General features: G+C 39.1%; 1 protein-coding gene across 1 annotated transcript; it reads right to left on the bottom strand.

Annotated features, from left to right (window-relative positions):
- Positions 1–9,465: 9,465 nt before the first annotated feature.
- On the bottom strand, positions 9,466–21,482 carry LOC121505066 (L-amino-acid oxidase-like). The gene is made up of 8 exons (XM_041780193.1): positions 21,407–21,482; positions 19,022–19,094; positions 18,323–18,546; positions 17,862–17,974; positions 14,922–15,123; positions 14,083–14,151; positions 13,805–13,941; positions 9,466–11,395 (listed from the first exon to the last, which is right to left on the bottom strand). The coding sequence occupies exons 2-8, from the start codon at positions 19,050–19,052 to the stop codon at positions 10,594–10,596; spliced, it is 1,578 nt and encodes a 525-aa protein (XP_041636127.1). The 5' UTR covers positions 19,053–19,094; positions 21,407–21,482; the 3' UTR covers positions 9,466–10,593.
- Positions 21,483–22,542: the final 1,060 nt, after the last annotated feature.

The raw sequence follows: 22,542 nt of genomic DNA, 5'->3' as shown, positions 1-22,542 counted from the left end.
CTTCAGCCTAAAATTTTGGCCCAAACATGCCTAAAACTTCTGCACAGTACTGTATGTACTAGAAAAAATACCTAACATGAGCTTGTATATATCCAATTCTGATAATGCTTAGTTCATTACATTGAGAGCAAAGCTAACTGGAGTCAAATTTCTTGTTGTGTTACCATATCTAGCCAGTAAAGCTGATTCTGTCACATGTACCATTTTACCATTTCTCATATTAACCCTTTAAGCACCAAAGTCACAAAATTGCGACAAGCAACATTGCTGAATTAAACGGGCTGTAGTTGCAAATATGGTGCCTAATGTTGTAACTACTTTACACCAGAAGATGGCAGACATGAATAACTTAAATCCCAGCAGCATTTGTGAGCGTGTTTCTATTCAAAGTTTTGGAGAGAGTTTGAAGACGCACCGCTGGTCGAGGAGACGAGGAAGTGGTAGAAGTGGTTGTAGTCGGAGTGTAACAGAGAGAAAGAGAGCGAATTTTAGCGAAAATACTCATATTGCTGGGAGGAAAAGAGGAATATTCCACAGCGACTCCGTGTGCCATGAGAGTCCACAAGCAGCACATACTGAAGCCGATGCTTTTTGTCACTGTAGCCGGGGTGGGTACATGGTGGGGGTTGCGGGGGTGGTCAAAACATGAATATTGATGGAGGTAGTGGGAATTTTAAAAACACAGCGGAGGTAGGGGCAGATGTGTCAGAAGCAGTGACGGTGGAGGCCACCTGGTGACATCAGAATATACAAATTAGATGCGTGAATTTACTCCCACCAAAAACTTTGGGTCATACTGAAGAGTTTTCTCATTTACAGTATGCCTTTATCCCTAAACCCTTCCAAGCTACAGCCTTTTAAAAACTTGATATCACAACTGAATATTTTCTTGAAAAAACTCTGGCGCCCAAAGGGTTGAATTCTAAAACTGAAACCACTGACTTGACATCATCTAATATCCCTGCATTACATAGGAGCATGTGGATAGAAGCAGGTCTAATAGCAGGGTTATGTGAGTGATGCTGTGGTCACGCATGTCATTTATCATTTAAAACTCTTTTGTTGGACACAGTCATGTCTGTTCAGTCCATAAATACACAAGACAGATGCTTTCTAAAGCACCTGTGCTTCTTTGCATGAGATTTGAATCTGGTCAGAGATAATGGACAGATGGACTAAATGATAGAACAGGTGTGGAAAGCTTGATGCAAGGTGTGATAATGATGTGGTTATGTCACACACATAAAAGCTGAATCAAAAACATTTTTCCACCACTTATCACAGCTCCTATTCTGTCAGTATAACATTTTTACTCTAGCATTTGACCCTGCCTGTGTGACCTGTGAGAAGAAAATTTGTCTTCCATGATTTTCAAGAAAAAACGTGCAATTCCATCATTTCAAAGTGCGACCCCCTGCTTCTGTCATTCTGAGACCTGAGTCTCATGAATAAACAAACTCAGAAGCATTACTAAATGTGAGGCTCAGACATCAGAGAGCAGTGGTCTGAATCTGGACTGCACTAATGATCAGACACGCATTATAAAGGTGAGTGTCCTTTCATCATATAATTGTAATCATTTTCATCAATCTACCCTTTGTTTTACAAAAATTGACTTGGAACATTGCACTTAGAGCAGCAGCAAGACAAAAAATTAAATAGTAGGGGCCACCATTTAGAATATAAGGCTGTATATGACCCTGTCATAAAAATGGGAAAGCATAAATATTTTGATTTTTTTTTGCGAAAATTTATTCAAAATTAAAAAGTTGTTATTTATTTGGCAAATAAACTGAAACAACCAAAATGTCCTTTTTCAGCCTTGATATTTTGTATGGCCTCATTGTCATAAAATCATTTGAAACCAATTTGGCATCAAAATGTGAAAATATTTAGGGGGTTACATCAGTCACGAGATTATCCCCTCATTTATCCGCGTACGTGGAAGAATTTCCGTTATGTAGGAAGGACGAGAGTATATTTTTTTGTGGCTCAATCAGGGGAGGAAGCCTTGTATACAAGGCAAAAATCATTAAGTTTCGCTAAGACCCGGCAATGACAGAAACTGTCAGAAAGTTTGGTCTTGCTTTGGAAAAATCAGATCTGTTGACAGGACTGGGGACAGGACTGGGCTCCATTTGGATGAGAGGTTGTAGTGGTACGGAAGAGGATTAGGGCCATTTTCGAAGGAGAAAATAATTTTGGACAAGTAAAGATTAAAGTTGGATTTAACAAAAAAGAGATTCTCTCTCTTTGCCACATAAACACACAGCCTCTATGATCCGCCGTTAGTGATAACTAGTTACAACTTTTTTTCTTGAAATTTCGTCTTTATTCGCAAAATTTTGACTTTTTTCTCAAAGTTTTGACTTTTTTCTCGTCATTTCCACTTAAGTCTTGATTTGTCCAAAATTATTTTCTCCTTCGAAAATTGCCCTAATCCTCTTCCATAGTAGTGTAGCTGTGAGCAGATGGCGAATCTTTTTTAACTTGTTGAAATCAAATAAAGCAAAAAACCTACCTTCTCTCTCCATCTCTCTAGCACAGGGATGTCAAACGCAGTCACAGCAGGGGCCAGATTCTGGATTTAGGTCTGACCTGAGAACCTAACTGGGTCAACATTTAACCATAACTGTCAACCTCATTTTCACCCTTAATAAAATATGTAAAAAGCACTAATGATTTCAAAAAAGTAAAAATGATGAGTTTAAAGGCTCAAATCTGAGATAAAAATTCCAATTTATTGGTTCAAAACATCAGAACACGATATCAAAAATAGAAAAATAATGTTTTTAAAGAGCATATATACAAGGAGAAAGTTGAAATCATACGTTTGAAAGGTCAAAATGTGAGATCAAATTTTAAATCATGAGTTTAAAAGTCAAAATATGACTTAAAATTTGAAATTGTGAGTCTGATAGTTCAAAATGTGGGATGAAAAAGCCAAAACTAGGAGTTAAAAATGTGAAAATGTGGACTAGAATTCAAAATGATGACTTGAAAAGTTAAAAATATGATTTAAAGGTGCAGTGTGTAGAAATTGGAATTTTAGCCACATCCAGCAGTCAGATTTTAGAACACGCCCATCTGTTACTAAAACATCACATCACTAAGAGATGAGAGCCTGTGAAGACCAAAAAGGATCGTTAACCGGACATCATTTACAGCAGTGACGAGGTGAGGGTTTATTCATTCATTTTTGTAACCATTATTTTTTATAAATTATAGGTCAGTCTTCTTCTCCGCCTGCCTTCCAGGTGGATTTCAGGACCGACAGGCAGGTTCGTATTTAAAAACCGCGTTTCGCTCTTTCTGTCTTCAAAACATTGACGTAGACAACATGGTGGTTTGTTATGTCAGCCTCCGTGAGGGCAACCCGCGGTAATGTAAATTTAAAAAAGCTTTTTCTAATTTTGTAAAAAGAAAACGAAAGTTTTAAGGGGATGATTGTGCACTTATTTTAACATACTTCGCATAAATATATAAACATTATATCCCATTTACACCGTTTCTGTTCGGCTAAATGCTGCCAACTTCTACACACTGCACCTTTAAATTCAAAATTGGGAGTGTTAAAGGTAAAAATATGTTCCAAAAGTAAAAAGTATGAATTAAAAATGTTAGATATGAGACAAAATTGAAATAATGAGTCTTAAAGTCAAAATATTACTTAACATTTTAAATTGTGTGTCTTATTTCAAAATATGGGATTAAAAAGCCAAAGTTGGAAGTTGAACATGTGAAAATATAAGCAAGACTTCAAAATGATGACTTTAAAAAATTAAAAATATGATTTAAATTCAAACTTGGCAGTTTAAAAGGTAAAAATATGATATAAAATGTAAAAATGATTAATTTAAAAAGTCAAAATATGAGTAAAAATTGAAATCATGTGTTTAAAAGTCAAAATGTGGAGTTGAAAAGGTCAAAATATGACTTAGAATTTAAAATTGGGGATCCAGAAGATAAAAATGTAATATATAAAGTCCAAATTATAAATGGAAAAGGTCAAAATTTGAAATGAAAAGTCAAAATCATAAGTTTGAGTCGTAATCTTGAGATGCAAAATTGAAAATATGAAATAAAACAAATTTTTTCCCCACATTCTTGACTTTTTATGAAATCTTTCTTTCTCTTCACTTTTTCAGAATTTTAGCTTGATAAGGATATTTTGAATAATCAAGTTGAAGTTTACATTATTATACTGGAGGAAATCTGCACACTTCATACTGGTGGGCCAGTTATAATACAAATATGATATGATCTTGCAGACCGGATATAATCGTTCTGTGGGCCGGATTTGGCCCCCGTGCCTTCAGTTTGACACCTGTGCTCTAGCAGAAATGCTGCCATCTGTATCAGCCACTCTCTTCCTAGACAGTGTGTTTGCTGAGCATGCTGCTGTTGCCTGGTGTGCATTGTGTCCTTTTGACAGCGTGTTTTTTTTAGTGATATTACACTTTGCTATAAAGAGAGTTAAATGTGCCTCATTTAAATCATGTATTGCATCATATTAGCATTCTCGTTTGCTTTTACTGCAAATATTAAAATCTTTGTGAAAATGTGTATTAGAGATATTTCAATTTGTAAATGTTGCAAATCAGTATTTCTCAAAATGATCTCTCTTTTTCCAAATACCTCTTGTACGTGTCGGGTCCACATCACGTTCTCCCACTCATTTGCATTCGTTCCATGCTTAGGCCCACCTTGCCCTTCTGTGCCAGAGCCACAGAAGCATGCCACACCCAATCATGGAAGAGCATCCTCACACTGGTCAAACGTGCCTGGACTTTAGGCTCAAACGCTCCTAGGCATGATACGGATTGTCAAGTGTGAGTGCGCCCATAGTTGTGACACTGATCAATTCAACCCTCCATTGGGGCTTGTTTGAGTCACTCTTTTACCTGCCATGGCTGAAATCTACATGCATTTGGCTAGTTCTATTTGTCATGGGCCTAACTCACATACCCAGCTCTGCAAGTGCATTTTCCTTACGAATGTGGAACCATTTAAAAAGGGAAATAAACAGGCTTTGCAATGGTTTGGAATTCATTGTCAAGAAGCATTGTTGCAACAAAGAAATAATCTACCAAACACATTTTTTTTCCCTTAAGTGCTAGGTTTACATATATAAATTATACATCCATCACAAAGACTAATACCCATATTCAAGACTCAAAATGGTGACTTAGACTAGTGGTTCTCAACCTTGGAGTCGGGACACCCTTGGGGTTTCGCAAGACACTAAGAGGGGGTCTCCAGATGTCCTAAAAAAAGGAAGGATATTTTTTTAAATTAAACTGTTGCCACTTTACACCATTTTGGCCAAATTTTAACCCATTTGTATCATTTTTTTCCGCACCAGTTTAACCCATTTTTTCCATTTAGCAATTTTTTTTTCAATTTTAAACTCCTTTCAACCACTTTTCTGCCTGTTTTGTTTTTCTCAGTTAACCCTTTATTACCAGTTTATATCATTTTTTTCATCCCATTCCACCAAATTTCCACCCATTTATGCCAATTTAAAGCCATTTCAGCTACTTTTTGCCACAATGTATGCACATATATATGCTACTTCAACCAATTTTTGCCCTTTTTTTGCCATTTTTATCTTATTTTTGCCACATAAATCCATTTCTGTTTCTTTTAAAATCCAATTTCACCACCTTTTCTACCATTTCTTGCCATTATTCACCAATTTTAACAAATTCTAATCTATTTTAATTCTTTTTTTAACAAAAACGATTTTTAAAAAGGCTATTTACTACACAAAAGATTAAAAATATATTTGTTTCTTTGATAATAGTGGTTGTGTTTTCAATTTGCATATAAAATCTGTATGTCACAGCTTAACTTTACTATGGACCATGACTTTGCTGAACTCAATGGACCCCCAGTTTGACTGGGTGCCAGGAAACGTTCCCATTTACACCCCCCATTGGACAGCCTTGTCTGCACATGCCTATTCCAAAAGGGCATGGCTGTGCTCAACTATCTTCGGGTAAGCTGGGGGTCCCCGGTCTCTGGCACCCTTATTTTGTGGGTCGCGGACTGAAAAGGTTGAGAACCCCTGACGTAGAGACTCAAAAACCCTGATGGTGTCTCATCTGTTGTTTTGTGCAGATGGTATTTAATGATTTTTTTCTTCCCCTTAAAGCACGTGGACCAAATATGTCAAGCAACTCCTCTTCCTCAACAAGCATTTACATGAACTACTGCGCAGAATATTTGGAAGGGACAAACCTCGCCGTCGCCTACACCATCAACAGGATCATCCTCATCCTCCCTCTCTGCATCCTCATCCTCTACCAGGGTCACCAACAATGGTGCCAACAGCGCTCATTTGCTACAGCAAGCCACTCGGACATCTTCACCTACCACATGATTGCTCTAGAGATGATCTTACTGCTGGGTAGCCCCATGTTCTTTGGTGGCAGGTACACCGGTAATTCAGAGGTGATGACAGTCGGGTTTTATTTGGGCTGTGTTGTTTTTCCTGGACAACTGGGCTTTCACATTCTAACCTGTGTGGAGCGGTACCTGGCTGTTGTTCACCCTGTGCTGTACCTCAAGCTGAGACATTCAGGGGGGGTCAAGATACGAAATGTTAGCATTGGATGTGTTTGGCTCTTTTCCTTCACATGGAGTGGAATGATGGGTATGGGAAGTGGTATTCCTTATGTTGGATATTTCTGCTTACTGTGTGTCTCTTTAATCATAATCTGTTTTTGCAGCCTTCGTGTTCTCTTTGTTCTTCTTCATCCAGGGCCTGGGGATGTGGGCAGGAACAGGGACAGGGTGGATCAGACAAAGCTAAGAGCCTTCTTCACCATCGTGGCAATAATGGCAGCTCTGTCATTGTGGTTTGGAGCCTCTATTATCGGTCTTGCTTTGGAAGAATCAGGACTGTTAAGTTACAATGCTGGATGTTTGGCTTTGGTTTCTGTCAACTGGTTTGAGCTGCCTAGTGCTTTAGTTTTACCTCTGCTGTTTCTGCACAGAGCAGGGAAACTCTTCTGTTGTCATTAAAATGATGAGTTAAGTACACCACTGGACAGGATTGGAAGAGTTTGAAATTAGTTTGTATCAGTCAATAAATCTAAAAGCCACGTTACAACAGGGGCAGGTCTAGACTATACTCATTGATGTCTTCTGCACAGTACTTAAACAGTTAGCATGGTTATAATCAAACAGAAAATCTCCTTTTAACAGCTATAAACCTCTAGCAGAGCCAGACCTGGAGATGAACCAGACTCATGCTGAACGGCTATCTGCCAAAGCTGTGATGGGACTGTGGGGTTAGAGAAGCTGTCTGATACAAATGTGAGCATTCAAATTTGATGTTCTGGTGAGGGGTTAGACTGTAGAGCTTTATGACTAAGTTTTTTAATGCTCTTATTTCTGGAGATGTTTTATTTTTAATTCTGTAAATTGCTTTGGTTAGAGCTCCAAATGGATGCCACAGACACAGTGAGTGTGAACACACCTGTAAGCTGTTAACTACCAACTGTCGAGAAGACTCAAGGCCGGGAAAGCACCAGGTTTATGCTGGATTCAGGCCGAAATGCTCACGTCTACTGAGGCAAAGATCCAGGCATTTGGGGGGGGCCTTGGATGCTGCTATCAAATCTATATTTGTGAATGGTGAAAGCATGGATGTTGTCGAGCAGTTCACCTACCCTGGCAGCATAATCCATCAATCCACTGACTGAGGCTGAGATCAACTGCAGACTTGGGCTGATGGGTATGCTGGGCAAGTTAGTGAGGGATTCCCGGGTATCTAAGCATGCTGATGAAAGCGGAGTCTTTCCGACCTTGGTCCTCCTGGTCTTACTATACTCTTGCGAGGTCTGGACTCTGACTGAAGGCCAGAGGCTGTGGCTGGACTTCGTTTTCACAAATTGTCTTCTATGTATTTTTGGGTTTAGCTGGCAAAATTCATGTAATTCTGGTGTGTTCGGGAGAGCCGGGATGAGAAGGGTCAGCTGCTTGATACAGGAATGGCCGCTGAGCTTTTACAGCCAGGACCTGGTGGGCTGGTCCAGATGCCAAAGGCAGCCTTGAGTGTTGCAAAGGGAGTGAGGATCCTGCACATGCTCCCATACCTGACATGACCTGAAATTGCTTTCTGAACAAATACGAATGACTAGTCTTTCCTGTGACTGACTGGGGACCAGTGTAAATTTGGACATGGCTATTTTTAATTTTAGTTTAAGTTCTAGCCTTTTGAGTAAATGCCTTTTATATTCAGTCACATTTTAGTTGTTTCTGCCCTTACAGTTTTAGGCAACTTTTAGTCGACAAAAACTCAAAATCACTGTAGTCTAGTTTTTGTCCTAACAGTTTAGTCTTTACTTTTAGTCCAAGCATTAAATCTCTTGTCTCAATCAGGTACTAAATCATGGTAGTGTGCTCTCTGCACCCTGTCAAACCTGGGGTCCCTGCTTTCTACAGCCGAGAGGCAGAATAGATACAGATGCGTTGTATTTTGACAGATTTACCCACAGTGGAGAAATATCACAGATTTTTCATGTCCAACAAAAAATAAATAACATTTTAGTCTAGTTTTATTCATCTTGATGAAAACTTAACTTACTCTTTGTCAGTTTTAGTCATCAGTGATCTGTTTTGGCTCGTCTTAGTCTAGTCTTATTCATGGATAAAAGGCTGTCAGCGAACATTTTTAGCCATAGTTTTAACATGAAGTTAACACTGCTGGGACCAGGCTAGGGTGTACCCTGCCTTTTTTCAATGAATAGGAATCCAAACTATTACTACCTGCAATGGATAGAGGGTATTTAAGTGAGCTAATTTGATGATGAATGTTAACTTTAGCTTTTTAAAAAGACAACCAGGCCAGTTTATTTTCCAAAGATCATGTTTTCTTTATTAGTGCTTGAATAGGTAAATTCTGATGAGAGTTTCAGCCACCAAGGATAAAAACAACAAACGACAGCAAAACACATTATACTGTGGTTTTAGGCATATTAAGTTGAAGTACATTAAAATATTAAAACAAAAATCCTTGATTAAATCAACTCGTGATGATTTTTTCAAAGACAGCCACTCAAAAAATCAAAATATCCAGTTATACATAAAGAACAGGATTTTATTAGCTCAGTGAAGCAATGCTATAGTTGAACTGCACTTATTTTTTTTAGCTTTATTGTAATTTTTTTTCTTTAAACTTTAATCCTTTCATTTCTTTGTCACTCTGATACAGGTTTTGCAAAGTGGCCCACTTTCTTGATGTTTTTTTAACTCTTAAAAGCCTGTTGTATCATATTTGATACATGCCCTTATGATGCCTCTATCTAATCAATATGATCGATAAATTACTCAAAAAAAAAAAAAAAATTCTGAATACAATCTGATAAATGATAAAAATGCCCTCAAGTGGATTATTAGTTACCATAAACACCTAATGAATGAAATGAGATGCAAAAAATATATATGTTAAATGTTTGGAAATTTGGATTTTTTTTTTTTTTTTTAAATTTCAGTCGACAGATGAATAAAAATTTCAATTCCAATAAATTACAATTTTCTGGCTTTTATTTGTGTTTTCAGGCTTTAAGGGGTTAACCTTCTTAAACTTACATTGTTGTTTACGATAGGAAGACACAGATTTTTTTAAAGTGAAATATCTATTGGACCACTTTTTACACCTCTGGAAGCTCTCCGTTTTTTTGTGTCAATGGCGCTATCCCTGCATTCATAGTTCACACGTTAGCTTTTTTAACAAGCCTGGAACTTGGGTGACTTTCCAGGGACCATAAAAAATTAAAACCACCTCGGTAAATCCAATTTTGAATGACTTTTTTTTGTATACTTTGAATAGTTTCTGCCACTAGCGGCTAATGCTAAACATCGTGTTGTATCCCAGGAGGATTTCTGAAGGGCTGTGACAACTAAGGGCAGGCTAGTCCATTGTCATGGCATGCTTTATCAAAGTGTGCATGTCTTAACATTTAGATCATGAAGGATTTGGCCAAATAGCTCATAACTGAGGGAAAGAGAGACAGAGAGCCTGTGATGTGGCCCTCTGTGTCTCTGCAGTCAGGAAGCTTTTAATAATGGCAACAAATCGAAGTGAAATGACTTTTTTTGTATAAATGTGAATATTTTGAAGGCTTTTTGTCACAGCATAATTATCTTTTTGGTCCCCAAGAGATGGGAGAACGTGTGTAAAAAAAAAACAGTCTTAGTCATTATTATTTACTTTGTGTCTTTCTCTTTAGGTGACATTACAGCAGCACACACATTCTTAAAGTTCAGGTTGTCCTGAAAAAAAGGATGTTGGACCACAGGGTTGATGTTTTACAAGCTTTTTAAGGCAGCGAGTCTAGGTGAGACTAAATGTTTAAAATAGCTTTGGCTTGAAGAATTAAGCATCAGTTGAACTGAGAAAAAATTAATCTTAAGGTTTAAGTTAGCAGTAGTGATTTTACCACCAAAAGGAGCAAGATTAAAGATTTCCTAGCAACCCTTCTCCCTACCAAACTCTGTTAGTTTTACCAAATTAGTTCCTTGGTTATATGGAATCACAACAATCCTTCCTGTTGCATTCACCAAGAAAAACCCTCTGAACCCTTACAGCTCATCTCTTTGTTGAGTTTCTAAGAACTCTCTCTGCACCTCATCGTTAATTTTGGTAGCAGCTCTTATTGCAGATTTCATGGCTGTCTCGATCCAAGCATGTGGAAAAGCTGTGTGTTCTCCAGCAAAGTAAACCCTGCCTTCATTTCTGAAGAGCTCCCTTGCGTACTCTACATGCTGGTAGGGTGCAAGAAGAGCAAAGGCACCATAGCTGTAAGGGTCTGTACTCCACTTCTTTACAACCACCCCTGTGCACAGATCCCTGACATGACTACCATGGATCTTCTCCAAATCCTTCAGAGCCATATCCTTCAGTTCTTCATCACTTGCACCCAAGAAGAGGAGGGAGTCATCAGACCAGGTGTAGGACGCCAGCAGGACCCCGATTTTCTCATTGTTGGGGAAGCTGTGGCTGGGATAGTAGATGAAACGAGACGGTCCATCTGTGATGCTTTTCCCTCCTCTGATGCCATCATCCTCCCAGAACTTCTTACTGAATGTGAGGAGGATTTTAGTGGAGCTGTCATAGTGGACCCCCCTCAGAGCATCCATCTTATTTTCAGAGAGTGGTGGTTGAAAGTCCATATAAAGGGCTGCTTTAGTTGTGGTAGTTACCAGGACAGTGTCAGCAGATAGATCTGTCAGAGACGACTGGTCACCTGACTGATAGGATACAACTACTCCTTCTTCTGAATGGCTGATTCGTTTCACTGTAGAGTTAAGGAGGATGGGGACATGGAGGACATCGAGGAAGGCTGTGGTCAAGAGATCTGTCCCTCCGATGACTTCATAGTACCTGCAAGGAACAGGAAACAAAGATGTGGTCTTAATAGACTGAACTGAAGTCGACATGTGTTGCCAGGTTCTTAAGTTGATGTATATTTTGTAAGTAGTTTGTGTCGTCAGCACTGTTTGAGCTAAGCTTTCCTTCAGACTCTTGACCCATCTACAGTATGTCCTCTATCAGCGTGTCTTAAAGAATGAAAGGGCCAAGCTCAGTTAAAGATTAAGCTGCAAAGCTAATTCCATCTATTTTGTCTCACCTGGACATTTTATCTTAAAAAGCTTGTTAAACATCAACCCTGTGGTGCACAGTCAAGCTATTAACATTCTTTTTTCTCCGGACAGCCTGGGCTTTAATAACGTGTGTTGCAGTAATGTCAGTAGATGGACTGTACAGTCAAAAGAGGAATATGGAAGAGGATTAGGGCCAGTGGAAAAAAAATAAATTTGAAGACAAAGGTCAGCATTTTGAGATTATATAGCCTACTGGATTCTGAAGAAAAAAAATGCCAGAGTACTTTTTTTTCTCAGAATTCAAACTTTAATCTGAGAATTCTGACTTAAAAGTCACTTTTTTCTTGGAATTACAAAACGAAAGTGCCTCAAAATCTTCATCAGCCTTCATTCTCTTCTTCAGGGTTCATCAGAGACTACCACCGAGCAAGAGGCAGAATTAGCTTTTTGGCATTGGCAGAGAAGATTTGGATAATTTTTTATGGGTGTAACCCACATACTCGGCTCTGCTGCTCATCCACAAATGCATGTTCTTTACAAAAGTGGCACCATTTAAAAGGGAAATAAACAGGCCTTCCAACAGTATGTTTTATTGCCAACAAGCATTGTAAAAGAAAGAAGAAATCTACCAAACAATAGTTTACTTTCTTTGTGTGCTAAGTTTCTTTCAGCTGGTAACAAACTGATTCGCTTAGCCTTTTTTGCTTATTTACATTTTGGACTGATTGATTGGATTGACTGCCATCTTACAAAACAAAACACAAAAGATAGATATGAAAGAAAAGCAATGCAAATGTCTCCAAGTACCAGAGGTACTGGACTTTATTGTTGTCCGCCATTTTGACAGAAAGGGTCATAGAAATTCTGTCGTACCATTTTACAATCCGTCATATAATTTTATCTTTAATATCTGCTATATAATCCTATTTGACTTTTCTACTAGTGTTTAAATAATGAAGCACCCTTTCCCAACTTATATTTGAAGAGATATAGGTTCTAAATTTTAATGGCATTGAGAGACAGATGAACACAGCAGCAAGCAACTATGAACTGCTCAATTTAAGATACTACATACAGTTTTAAGGATATTTTTAATGTCAAGATGTTGTAGTTTGACGACCATAGCTGATAACAAGTTGGTAAAAGGCTGCACTGTGGAGCTGTGCGCATTTGTCTGCTCCACAGGAATCGTAATCCGAAAAAATGTCACACACTCGGACCTTGCACACTGAGTCAGGCGCGTTTTTATTTGCCTTGACTGCGAGAATTCGTAGAATGTGGCAAATAGTTTCGTACTGCAAGTCTGTGTCTCTGTCACTCATTTAAAATCCCACTGGATCCATCCTGGCAGAGAGCTTCACACAGCACGCACTCATGCTCCATAGAGCTGAGACAAGTTGGAGAGATAACCCACCCATCTATCTGTTACATTTCCATGGTTTATATCCACATAATAAATGAGCAAACTTTGGTGTTTAAAGAGAGGTTTCAGGGTAAGAGAGGGGAGAGAGAAAGAGGGAGGAGGGATCCGGTGGTGGTGAGCAAGCGAGAGGAATCAGTGGGAATTGTTTTGAACCATCAATCACCCATTTAAATGATCTAGACTGATGCGAAATTCTGCATAAAATCGAACCTGTTCCGAAAAAACGTAGTGTGCAGCATGCAGACAGGATTACAAAAACATGAAACGGACTCGTTGTGCAAAGGCTTTAACATTCTGCATGCTGACCTGCATTCCTCTGTGACTGAGACACCTGCAGAAGCCTCTCAGTGCACTGTCAGCACTGACACTGACGTGCTTTCTCTTATCTACAGTCTCAAGGAGAGAGCCCACTGGCTACACAATTTTTAATAGATTAAGTAGCCTCCTTGATAGTCTTTGTGTGCAAAACGGAAAGGGTCTATGCATTTATCTGTGTGTGTGCACTGAAATGCATGCTCATCCTCATCATTCCAGTTGGTCAAAATGACAGACAGCCTTCAAAATTCTCTGTCATCCTTCCAAAAAATCTGTCAGTGAAGGAGAATATTTGGTTAATGCAACCTCTGTCATCCACCCAGTACTTACTGAAGTACCGTATTTGGTCAGTTGTGTTTTTGAAAACTTGAACACATGGTAGGACCCAATGATGTAACCGTTTTACTTCATGATGACAGGCCTCCTGTACTCTGGATTTCAACGACTTACTTTACGTCATCGTTGATGTCAGTCTGGTCATATATCATCTCAGTCAGTGCCAGATACATGAGGCTCTGTTCGTTGAGCAAGTCCCCGATCATCTCCAGAGCTCCTGAACTCAAACCACCTTCCTCTATCAGATACTCCTGTTACACAACACAACAAGAATTTCAGCATTCCTTTTTCACTCTCCCATATCAGATAACTAAACTCTCAGTAAACCTCAATAGTCAAAATGTGTTCTCTCTTCCATTCAATTGGAAAAACACCAGAACATTTTTTCTTACCTTTACAGAGTAGCGATCATATTTGAGAAGGGCAGCTTTGCAGCCATTTTCCCTCACTTCATCTCTCACCTGTGGAGAAGATCATGTGTTTTCAGTGTTTTTATTTGATATCAGTTACTCCTACAACTCTGTTTTTCCTCTCTTAAGCCGGCCACACTACTGGATTTTAAGCCCGATTTGGGCCAAGATTTGCCTCCCCCGATGATTGTGGGGGCGTATCCTGAGAGAAGCCTCATCGCCAACGACTGTTTGTCTGAGTAGTCTGTATGTGTGTGGTGTCAACACGATTGTTTTACTGCTCCAAATCGCGTGGTAGCCTCCGAAAATCCCGAATTGTAAATATCAAACACGTTTGATATTTACGATTCTAGGTCGTAGTGCCGCTGACGGAGTATCTACAACAACCAATGAGAGCGAGCACACCGGGTAGCGTCAAAGCCAGATCATACGTACTTTCACCGCTCACAGCCATGAACACAACTTTAACTTAATTTCAGCCATGATTTCATCCCCAGTCTTTCCCTTGTATTATGATTTTTGCTTCACCTGTAACGCATGCCAGGACAGCCTGCTGTAAAGAGACAACAAGACGGTATCGACAGACATCTGCGTTTTTTTTTTTTTCTGAAGTCGCGTGATCATGCTAGGTCGTTGGCAGGTCGGCAGGTGTGTGGTCTCCAGTGATCTAACTGTCTGGCTGTGTTGTCTAGTGTGTGTGTTCAGAGGATTAAAGATGAAAAACATTTGGAAATTGTTCCGAAGCCTGTGGTCTCCCATAGTTTAAAATTGTTCCAGATTAAAAAAATCGTCTAGTGTGTGGCCGGCCTTAGCCACAGTACCTTCTTTAAGGCATCATGTAGCAGCTGGTCAGCTGACTTTCCTTTCTCACTTTCTGCCACGTCGTACTCTAGGACGTCCGGGTCTTCTTTCACTTGGTAAGTCCTCTTTCTCAGCCCATGGATCAAGTAAAAGGTGTTGATGTCAACCATGATGAATTCATTCAGCTTGATCCCAAGTTCTTCAGCAAACCAGAGGACAATGCTGCAGAGAGATTAGATAAATAAATAGTTTTATATTGGATTTTCATGTGCGGTTGAAACTAGAAGTTTACATAAACTGTATAAAAAGACACATTTATTTCCCTCAGTATCTGACAGGACTGGTGTAACTGAGTCAGGTTTTTAGGCCGCCTTGCTGCATCTTCAGCGCCCCTTTGTAATGGTCACTCCTAATCATTGACTTTGTTGTCATTAAGTCTTTTTGTAACTAATGTGGCTGCAAGCTTTGGGTCATTGTTCATCTGAAGACCCATTTGTGCCCAAGCTTTAACTTGTTGGCTGCTGTTTGAGATGTTGCTTCACTATTTCTACATAATGTTCTTTCTGTATAATGCTATCTATTCTGTGAAATGCACCAGCCAAAACACCCCCACAACATGACGCTGCCACCACTGTACTTCACAGTTGGGATGGTGTTTGGGCTCATGATCCTGTTGGAAGGTCCATGACTGAGCTTTCTAACACTGGCAGCACATTTGGCTCCAGAATGCCATGCAAGTCTTGAGATTTCATTGGACCCTGCACAGATTCAAGACCCCCTGCGCCAGATGCAGCAAAGCAGCCCCAGAACCTAACCGAACTTCCTCCATGTTCCACATTAGCTACAGTCTTCGTTTTTTTTTTAAATTTTAGGGTTAGGGTTAGCGTCAGGGTTTGGATACTTCATTTTTGTGAACAGAAATGATGTGACTGTCCAAAAAGCTCCAGTTTTGTCTACTCTGTCCTCTTGAGACCACATCCAGGGAGGTCGGCTATAGTCCCGTTGACCTTAAACGTCGGAATAATTGGGTCAACTGTAGTCATAGGAACACCTAGCTGCCTGGAGATGGTTTTATATCCTTTACCTTTAAAATGCTTGTCTATCATTGTCTCTAATCTGCTGGGACAACTGTCTCCTTAGCTTTCTGTCCTCCATGTTAAGTGTGGTCCACACCATGATACCAAACAACACAGTGACTACTTTTCAGCCTTTAAATAGGCAGACAGACTGATTACGAGTTTGAACACACCTGGGATGCTAATTAGAGGACACACCTGAATTTAACATGTCCCTATGGCAGGGGTCATCAAGTACATTTTCACAAGGGCCAGGTTTAGTTTTGACAGATACTCTGGGGGCCGGACTTTCAAATACACAAAAATGAAATAAATATTTCAGTCTGATGAAAATCTCAGAGAATGGTTCCTCTCCAGTTGTGATTTAGTACCAGTATTAACTCATTTTTGGCACTTTTTTCAACCCCTTGTCAATACTGCATTCTGCCATTTATGCAGCATTTTTGGCCCCACTTAACCCATTTTTGATTCTTTTTGCCACTTTAAATCCAATTTCAATTCTTTAGTCCCTTTTTAACCACTTTTCTTGAATGTTTTATCCCCTTTGTGCCATTCTATCTATTTGTTGCCAATTTTAACCCATTTTTTGATACTTGTTGCACCTTTTTAAGCTTTTACAGATTTTCTAACATTTTAACCTCTTTTCACCTAACCTTGCAAAGCAGATGGATACGCCCGTTTCCTTGTTTTTCACTGGTGAATCCATCATGCAAAGCTCCCATCTGAACCATTTGAGCCCAATCAGCTACGAGGGGCAGTACCTTCAGGCACGGCACTGTCGTGACGTAAACGAGCAGCAGCAAGAGCTGGTGCAGTTATGGAGGAAGAGCTTAGCGTGGATGCTCCTAAAGCGCCAGTTTTACCAGAACTTGATGACGTCTTCATGAAAAGAAGAACGAAGATCAGCAGTGAGTGGTGTTCTTTTCAAAAATGACAAAAGTCGAGTACTTACATGTCTATAGTCACCATTTTTCGAGTTAATCCTCGGTAGCAGCACACGTGCCGCTGGATAGCGGCTACGTCACTTGTTTTGTTGCTCTTTTTGGCCCGTGGAGTTGTGACAGACAGAGCGTTCATCCAATCACACTCCAATTTTTTTTTCAAATCCTCTGCCTTTCAAATCCTCTGAAACATTTCCTATTGAAGCTTTCCCAGATGGATGTGTGAAACACATCCATCTGGCATGTCAAGTTACTTTTCACCAATTTTCAGGCAAATTTTTGTCCCCTCATGCCACTCTTGAACCCCTTTTCATCACTTAATCTGACCATTTTTGCAACATTTCTGCCAGTCCTTAAGAAACAGAAACATTACTAATAATGGCTGACAAGAAAAATATTAAGTCATTCTACAATGACAAAATGCATTCTGAATTTAATGATCTTCAAGGGGCCGGACAGGAAGCTTTGGGGGGCCTGATTTGGCCCTCGGGCCACCAGTTGGTCACATTATTTTACAGCTTTTCGAGCGGTGCCATCATTTTACTCCAAGCCAGTTTCATCAGTTTTGTTTTCTAAAATGGTTTTTATTAGTTTATTTTCAGTCATTTTTTATTCATTTTTATATTTTCAGTTTTTTTTTCTTTCTTTAACTGAAGGGAACCAACTGTATTGTCCACTTGTGTATTCTAAAAAAAGGTTAACAATTTTTTTTTCAAAAATAAAAATTTGATCATTTCGTTTCACTGATTTGCCCACAAAAAGACAAATTCTAGTGTGAAAAGTTTGTACAGTTCATCTCTGTAGAGTATGTTTTTAGAAAAGAAGCCTGGTGTTCCACAGGGATCCCTAGTAAGTCCCTTTTATTTCCTATGAATGCATATAGAAATGCATTTCTGTTTTTGTTTCATTTCTTTGTCATATTTCTAAAACCCCTCACACTTACTGGTGGAAATTTGGGATCCTCATGGCCCCCAACTCAGCGTACCAGCCCTCTTTTTCATTCCTGTAGGTCTCCACCCGTCCTCCAACACGACCACTGGCCTCTACAACAGTTACCTTTACAAAATAAAAAAAGACAAGTTGTATTAGAGGTTGACACTTGTTCATAACCGCAGGTTTATCTCGATGACATAGAACCTGTAAAATACAGTTCTACAGAAAAAAAAGAAAAAAAAAAGCTCATGGTGTTACATGGCATGATGAATATATTTTTACTCTTTTTGGGAGGAATATTTAGACATTTAAGCTATCTTGCAAAGTATTTGATCCAAGACAGAATGATCGATGACAAGGCACAGTGTTTCAATTTTTTAAACAAAGCACAAAATAACATCTTCATTTAGCAAATGCACATTCTGAAATCACAGTCCCTGTCCGTAGCAGAGCATTAGCATTAGCATGTACCTCGTGTCCTGCGTCTTGCAGTAGCTTGGCTGCCGTCAGTCCCGCCGCGCCCGCTCCAACAATTATAACACGATGGGGTGTGTTAATGTGTGGGAGGCCATTTTTCACAGTGTCTAGCAACTTATCATAGTCGTTGTCCTCCAAACACTCAGCCAGAGTTTGCTTGGGCATGCCGGCTGCAGGGCACAGATGAAACAACCCGAGCAGAAGCAGACCAACGGCAACTGCAAAGAGAAAGACAATCATACAATCTACTACAACAGGAAACTTTTTGAATGGCCTCACTGAATCTTATAAAATGTATTTATTAAATCAGCTATACGCTGTTTTTAGCTGACTTATTAGCACTGTAACATCAGCCTCAGCATTTCGTCCAGTCAAAAGCAAAACCTCATATAACTGATAACAAAGAAAGTGTGCTTTCAAAGAGGCTAGAGTAAATTTAACTGTGGAAATGACAAGAAATCTAAAGTGTGTTGGTCGGTATTGTGCAAAACCGGACTTCTCTATGTGATATGTAGCAAAAGTCTGATGAGTGCAGTGCTGTAGTTCTGCGGTGGGGGGGGGCGGCACTTCCTCAGAGCCACAGACAGGGAAGTAGATAAAGGAGTGGGCTTTCAATCACTGGTTTACAGTTTTTGGAATCTTCACTGTCTCCATTGCTTCCTCTTAAGAAACACACTATTGCATTATACTTACATGACCTCCATGTCAGCACTTTCAGAGCCATCACTGTTTAGAGGCTGAGCCTTTTGCCTTTAATAGCATCAAACTGAAAGAGAAAATAGGAACAACAGTTGAATTATTACACATTGGACTGAAATCAGATCCCATATGTTTACAACAGGCTGTCTTTATAGTGTTTAAGTAAAATAAAGTGGTATGGTTTGAGAAATTAAAGGATAGTTATGATGAATGTAAAAGAAGGATCTTTTTTTGTCATGCATTGCAATAAGAACTAGATCAATCGTGGGGATGCTAAGGGCTGAATTATGAAAGAACTGCTGAAAATAGCCAAAAGCACAACAATAGCTGAAAAAAAGCATAAAAATAGAATAAATAGCATAAAAGTAGCTGAAAAACGCATTAATGGCTCAAAAAAGGATAATAACAGCTGAAAGAAGACTTAAAATAGCTGAAAATAGCATACAAATAGCTGATTTTGGCCTAGAAGTAGCTGAAAATTGCAATTAATGGCTTAAAAAGCATAGAAATAGCTGAAAATGGCATAAAAATAGCTGTATTTCACTAAAAAACCCCACTAAAAAAAAAAAAAAAAAAAAAAAATGCCAATGCGAATATCAATAGTGTGGATGCCCAGCATCTCCACTAAATATTGTTTAAGTATATTGCATACATTGTTTTTAATGTTCAGCCATCTGTGAATTGTATTTTCCTTAAATTTTAGATGATAATATATTTTAATTCATTCTAAAAGTCTCAGTTAGCAGACCTCGTATTCAGTGCTGGGCCTAAATTGTTACAGAGTCATCCAGTAAGACTACAGATTAGTTTCTGGTTTCAAAAAGAAACTTACCGCATTCTACAGCTCATGTTGATATGAAATTCTTTGTGGTGTTTTAATTTGTGTTCAGTGTATTATTTTGGTTACTTCCGGTTTCCGGAGTATCGTGCTGGCTGCTAACTTTACTCTGCTCTCCCTGAGGCATCCACCCTTCCCCCCCTGGTGCTGTGGAGAGTCACACCTGCAGCGAATCACTCATTTGATGGACACTACTTAAGATCGGCTGCAGCTCTCTACAGCACCTGAGTCTTGCAGAACTTACCTCACGGTAACTCCAGCTCCAGGCTCTCTCTCGAGATCTCCAGAGAAGTTTCCTGTGCTATTTTGATGATTGTTATTAGTGAATTCCAGTGCTGTATTTTTGTGAACCCTCTTCTAACGTGCCTCTCCTCTTTTTCCAGTGCCTCTAGCCCAGATCACTGCAGCCAGCACCAGTGCACTCTCTCACTCACCTGGACTCTTGGAATCCCCCCTCCCTTGTTCACTTACCTGCACAGTAAAACTGTTCAAACCTGCTCCTCCGTTTCCGCATTCTGGGTCCAACCACACTACCAAACATAACATTCTTATTTGATTCAAGCAAATCAAAATAAAATATTTGAGCATTAGTCACTTTTTTAAATTCAATAATGTGCAAAGGATTTATGCTTTGATGCACATTACGTCTTCAATAAAGTTGATTCAGATTATGACACAGTGTGCAACGACTATGAGTCCTTTACACCTGATCACATTGCAAAAAGTGACTCAGGTGCTCCGGTTTCTTCTTTGGATCTGCCTAGGGGAGAGAGAGTCAACTGAATCCTCTTTCACACGTCTATGGTCCTTTTTGGAGAGTGTAAGAGACTTCAGTTATATTCTCATCATTTCTTTATGAAAAATAATGCTAAGTTTCCTTTCATGTTTTGTTGCCAATTTAAAAAACAGAAGCATGTGCATTGTTTCTGTTTCTCTCCACCCTCTGAAGAGTAATATATTTTTTTTGTAATTTTTCTGCATGGCTACAGATTTTCAGATGTAAACTAGACGGTTAAATGATGATGTGACAAAAACAACACAGTCATAAGCAGCTAGCATCTGAACCAGTGTCAGAAATATTTAAATGTTGGTAAAAGTTCACAAAACGGCCACTCTCCAAAACATAAAGTAACATAAGACATTATGTTATAGTGTCCGTAATATTTTAGAAAATATATTTATTGATCACCAGAGGGGAAATTCAGCATCATAGCAACACAACAAAGGAACGTGGTAAAATACAGAAGAACTGAATCAGAATAAGCAACATAAATAAAAGATAAAAGAGTGAAATAGAAGGGAACTTAAGTAAATCAACATTCTGTGCAGTCAGCAGTAATTAAAGTGACGCCTGTTTGTGTTCAACAATGTTCCAGTAAGCATCATTATCACCACTGCTCACTTACTGATATATTATTTTTAAAGTCTTGTTTATCTCTGGTCTGGACAAAGCTTTATTGGCTGGAAAATCTGAATAGTAAGTGAAATAAAGTCACTGAAAAATACTGATAAAGACAGTGAAATAAAAACAGACATCCTACCTTTGAGAAGCTTAGTGAAGAGTTTCTTGTTACAGTGATCTGAGGTGAAATCCAAGCCTCTTATACTTCCCTCTTCCTGGTTACTGGAGTTTATTTCTCACCAGACTGACCTCACCTCCTACAGTTCATTCTGACAACAGCCTCCACAGTTACAGGAACGAGTGGGGAGGCAGCTAGTGGTGAGGTCAGTTATGAAATTTTAACGGCACATCTGCACAGACCGGCCCACAGAATTTGCTGAGCTAATGAAAAAAAAGAGAGACCAGCCCTCCCAACTTGTGATTTATCAGTGATATCAATGCATGTGTGTTGGATCAATAGCATTGGTGCTAGCATCCTGGCTAACAGTTACTTCATTTTTGAATTGAAAGGTGTGTCAAGGTGTTAGTGGGTTCTGATGTTAAAATAATTTATCCGTGCCACTTTTTAACCCATTTCCCCACTTTGAAACCAGTTTTTGCCAGCTCTTTTTACAGCTTTTAACCCATTTTTGATGCTTTGTGACCTATTTACCCACTTCTAACCCATTTTAACCAGCCTTTTGCCACAATCAACTCTTTTTTTTTTTGCAGTTTTGTGCCCTAGTTTGAAACTTTTAACCCCATCTTTAACCCTATACATCTTGCCCTATTTTGCCCCATTTTTGTCTTTTTGACACTTCTTTTAGCCACCATTAATCCTTTTTTGCCCTGTTATATAGCCCTTTTCACCTATTTCAACCTTGTGTAGTCACTTTTCAACCATTTTCCCCACCTCTATTTGACAGCATTTACTCTTTTTGCCACTTTTCCCCTACTTTGCCACACCCTTTACCACTATTAACCCATTTTTAATGCTTTGTACCCCATTATTACACTTTTATCCCATTTTTGCAACTTATTTTTTGCCACTATAAACCCAATGTCCATGCTTTTTGCCCTATTTTGCTACTTTTCAAGAAGTTGTGCCTGTTTTCACTTCAATTTTCCTCTTCTTTTTTGCCTTTTTCAACCCATTTTGAAACTTTGTGCCCTATCAACTTACTTCTAACTTACTTTTTGCCACTTGACGACCATTTTTACCATTTTTTGGGTTTCAAACCCATTTTGCCCCTTTTAACACTTTTTTGACACTCTTCACCAATTCCTTCCTACTTC

The sequence above is a fragment of the Cheilinus undulatus genome, linkage group 22 (genome assembly GCF_018320785.1).
Source record: "Cheilinus undulatus linkage group 22, ASM1832078v1, whole genome shotgun sequence".
Taxonomy (NCBI): Eukaryota; Metazoa; Chordata; class Actinopteri; order Labriformes; family Labridae; genus Cheilinus; species Cheilinus undulatus.
This window is presented reverse-complemented; position numbering and strand designations above follow the sequence as displayed.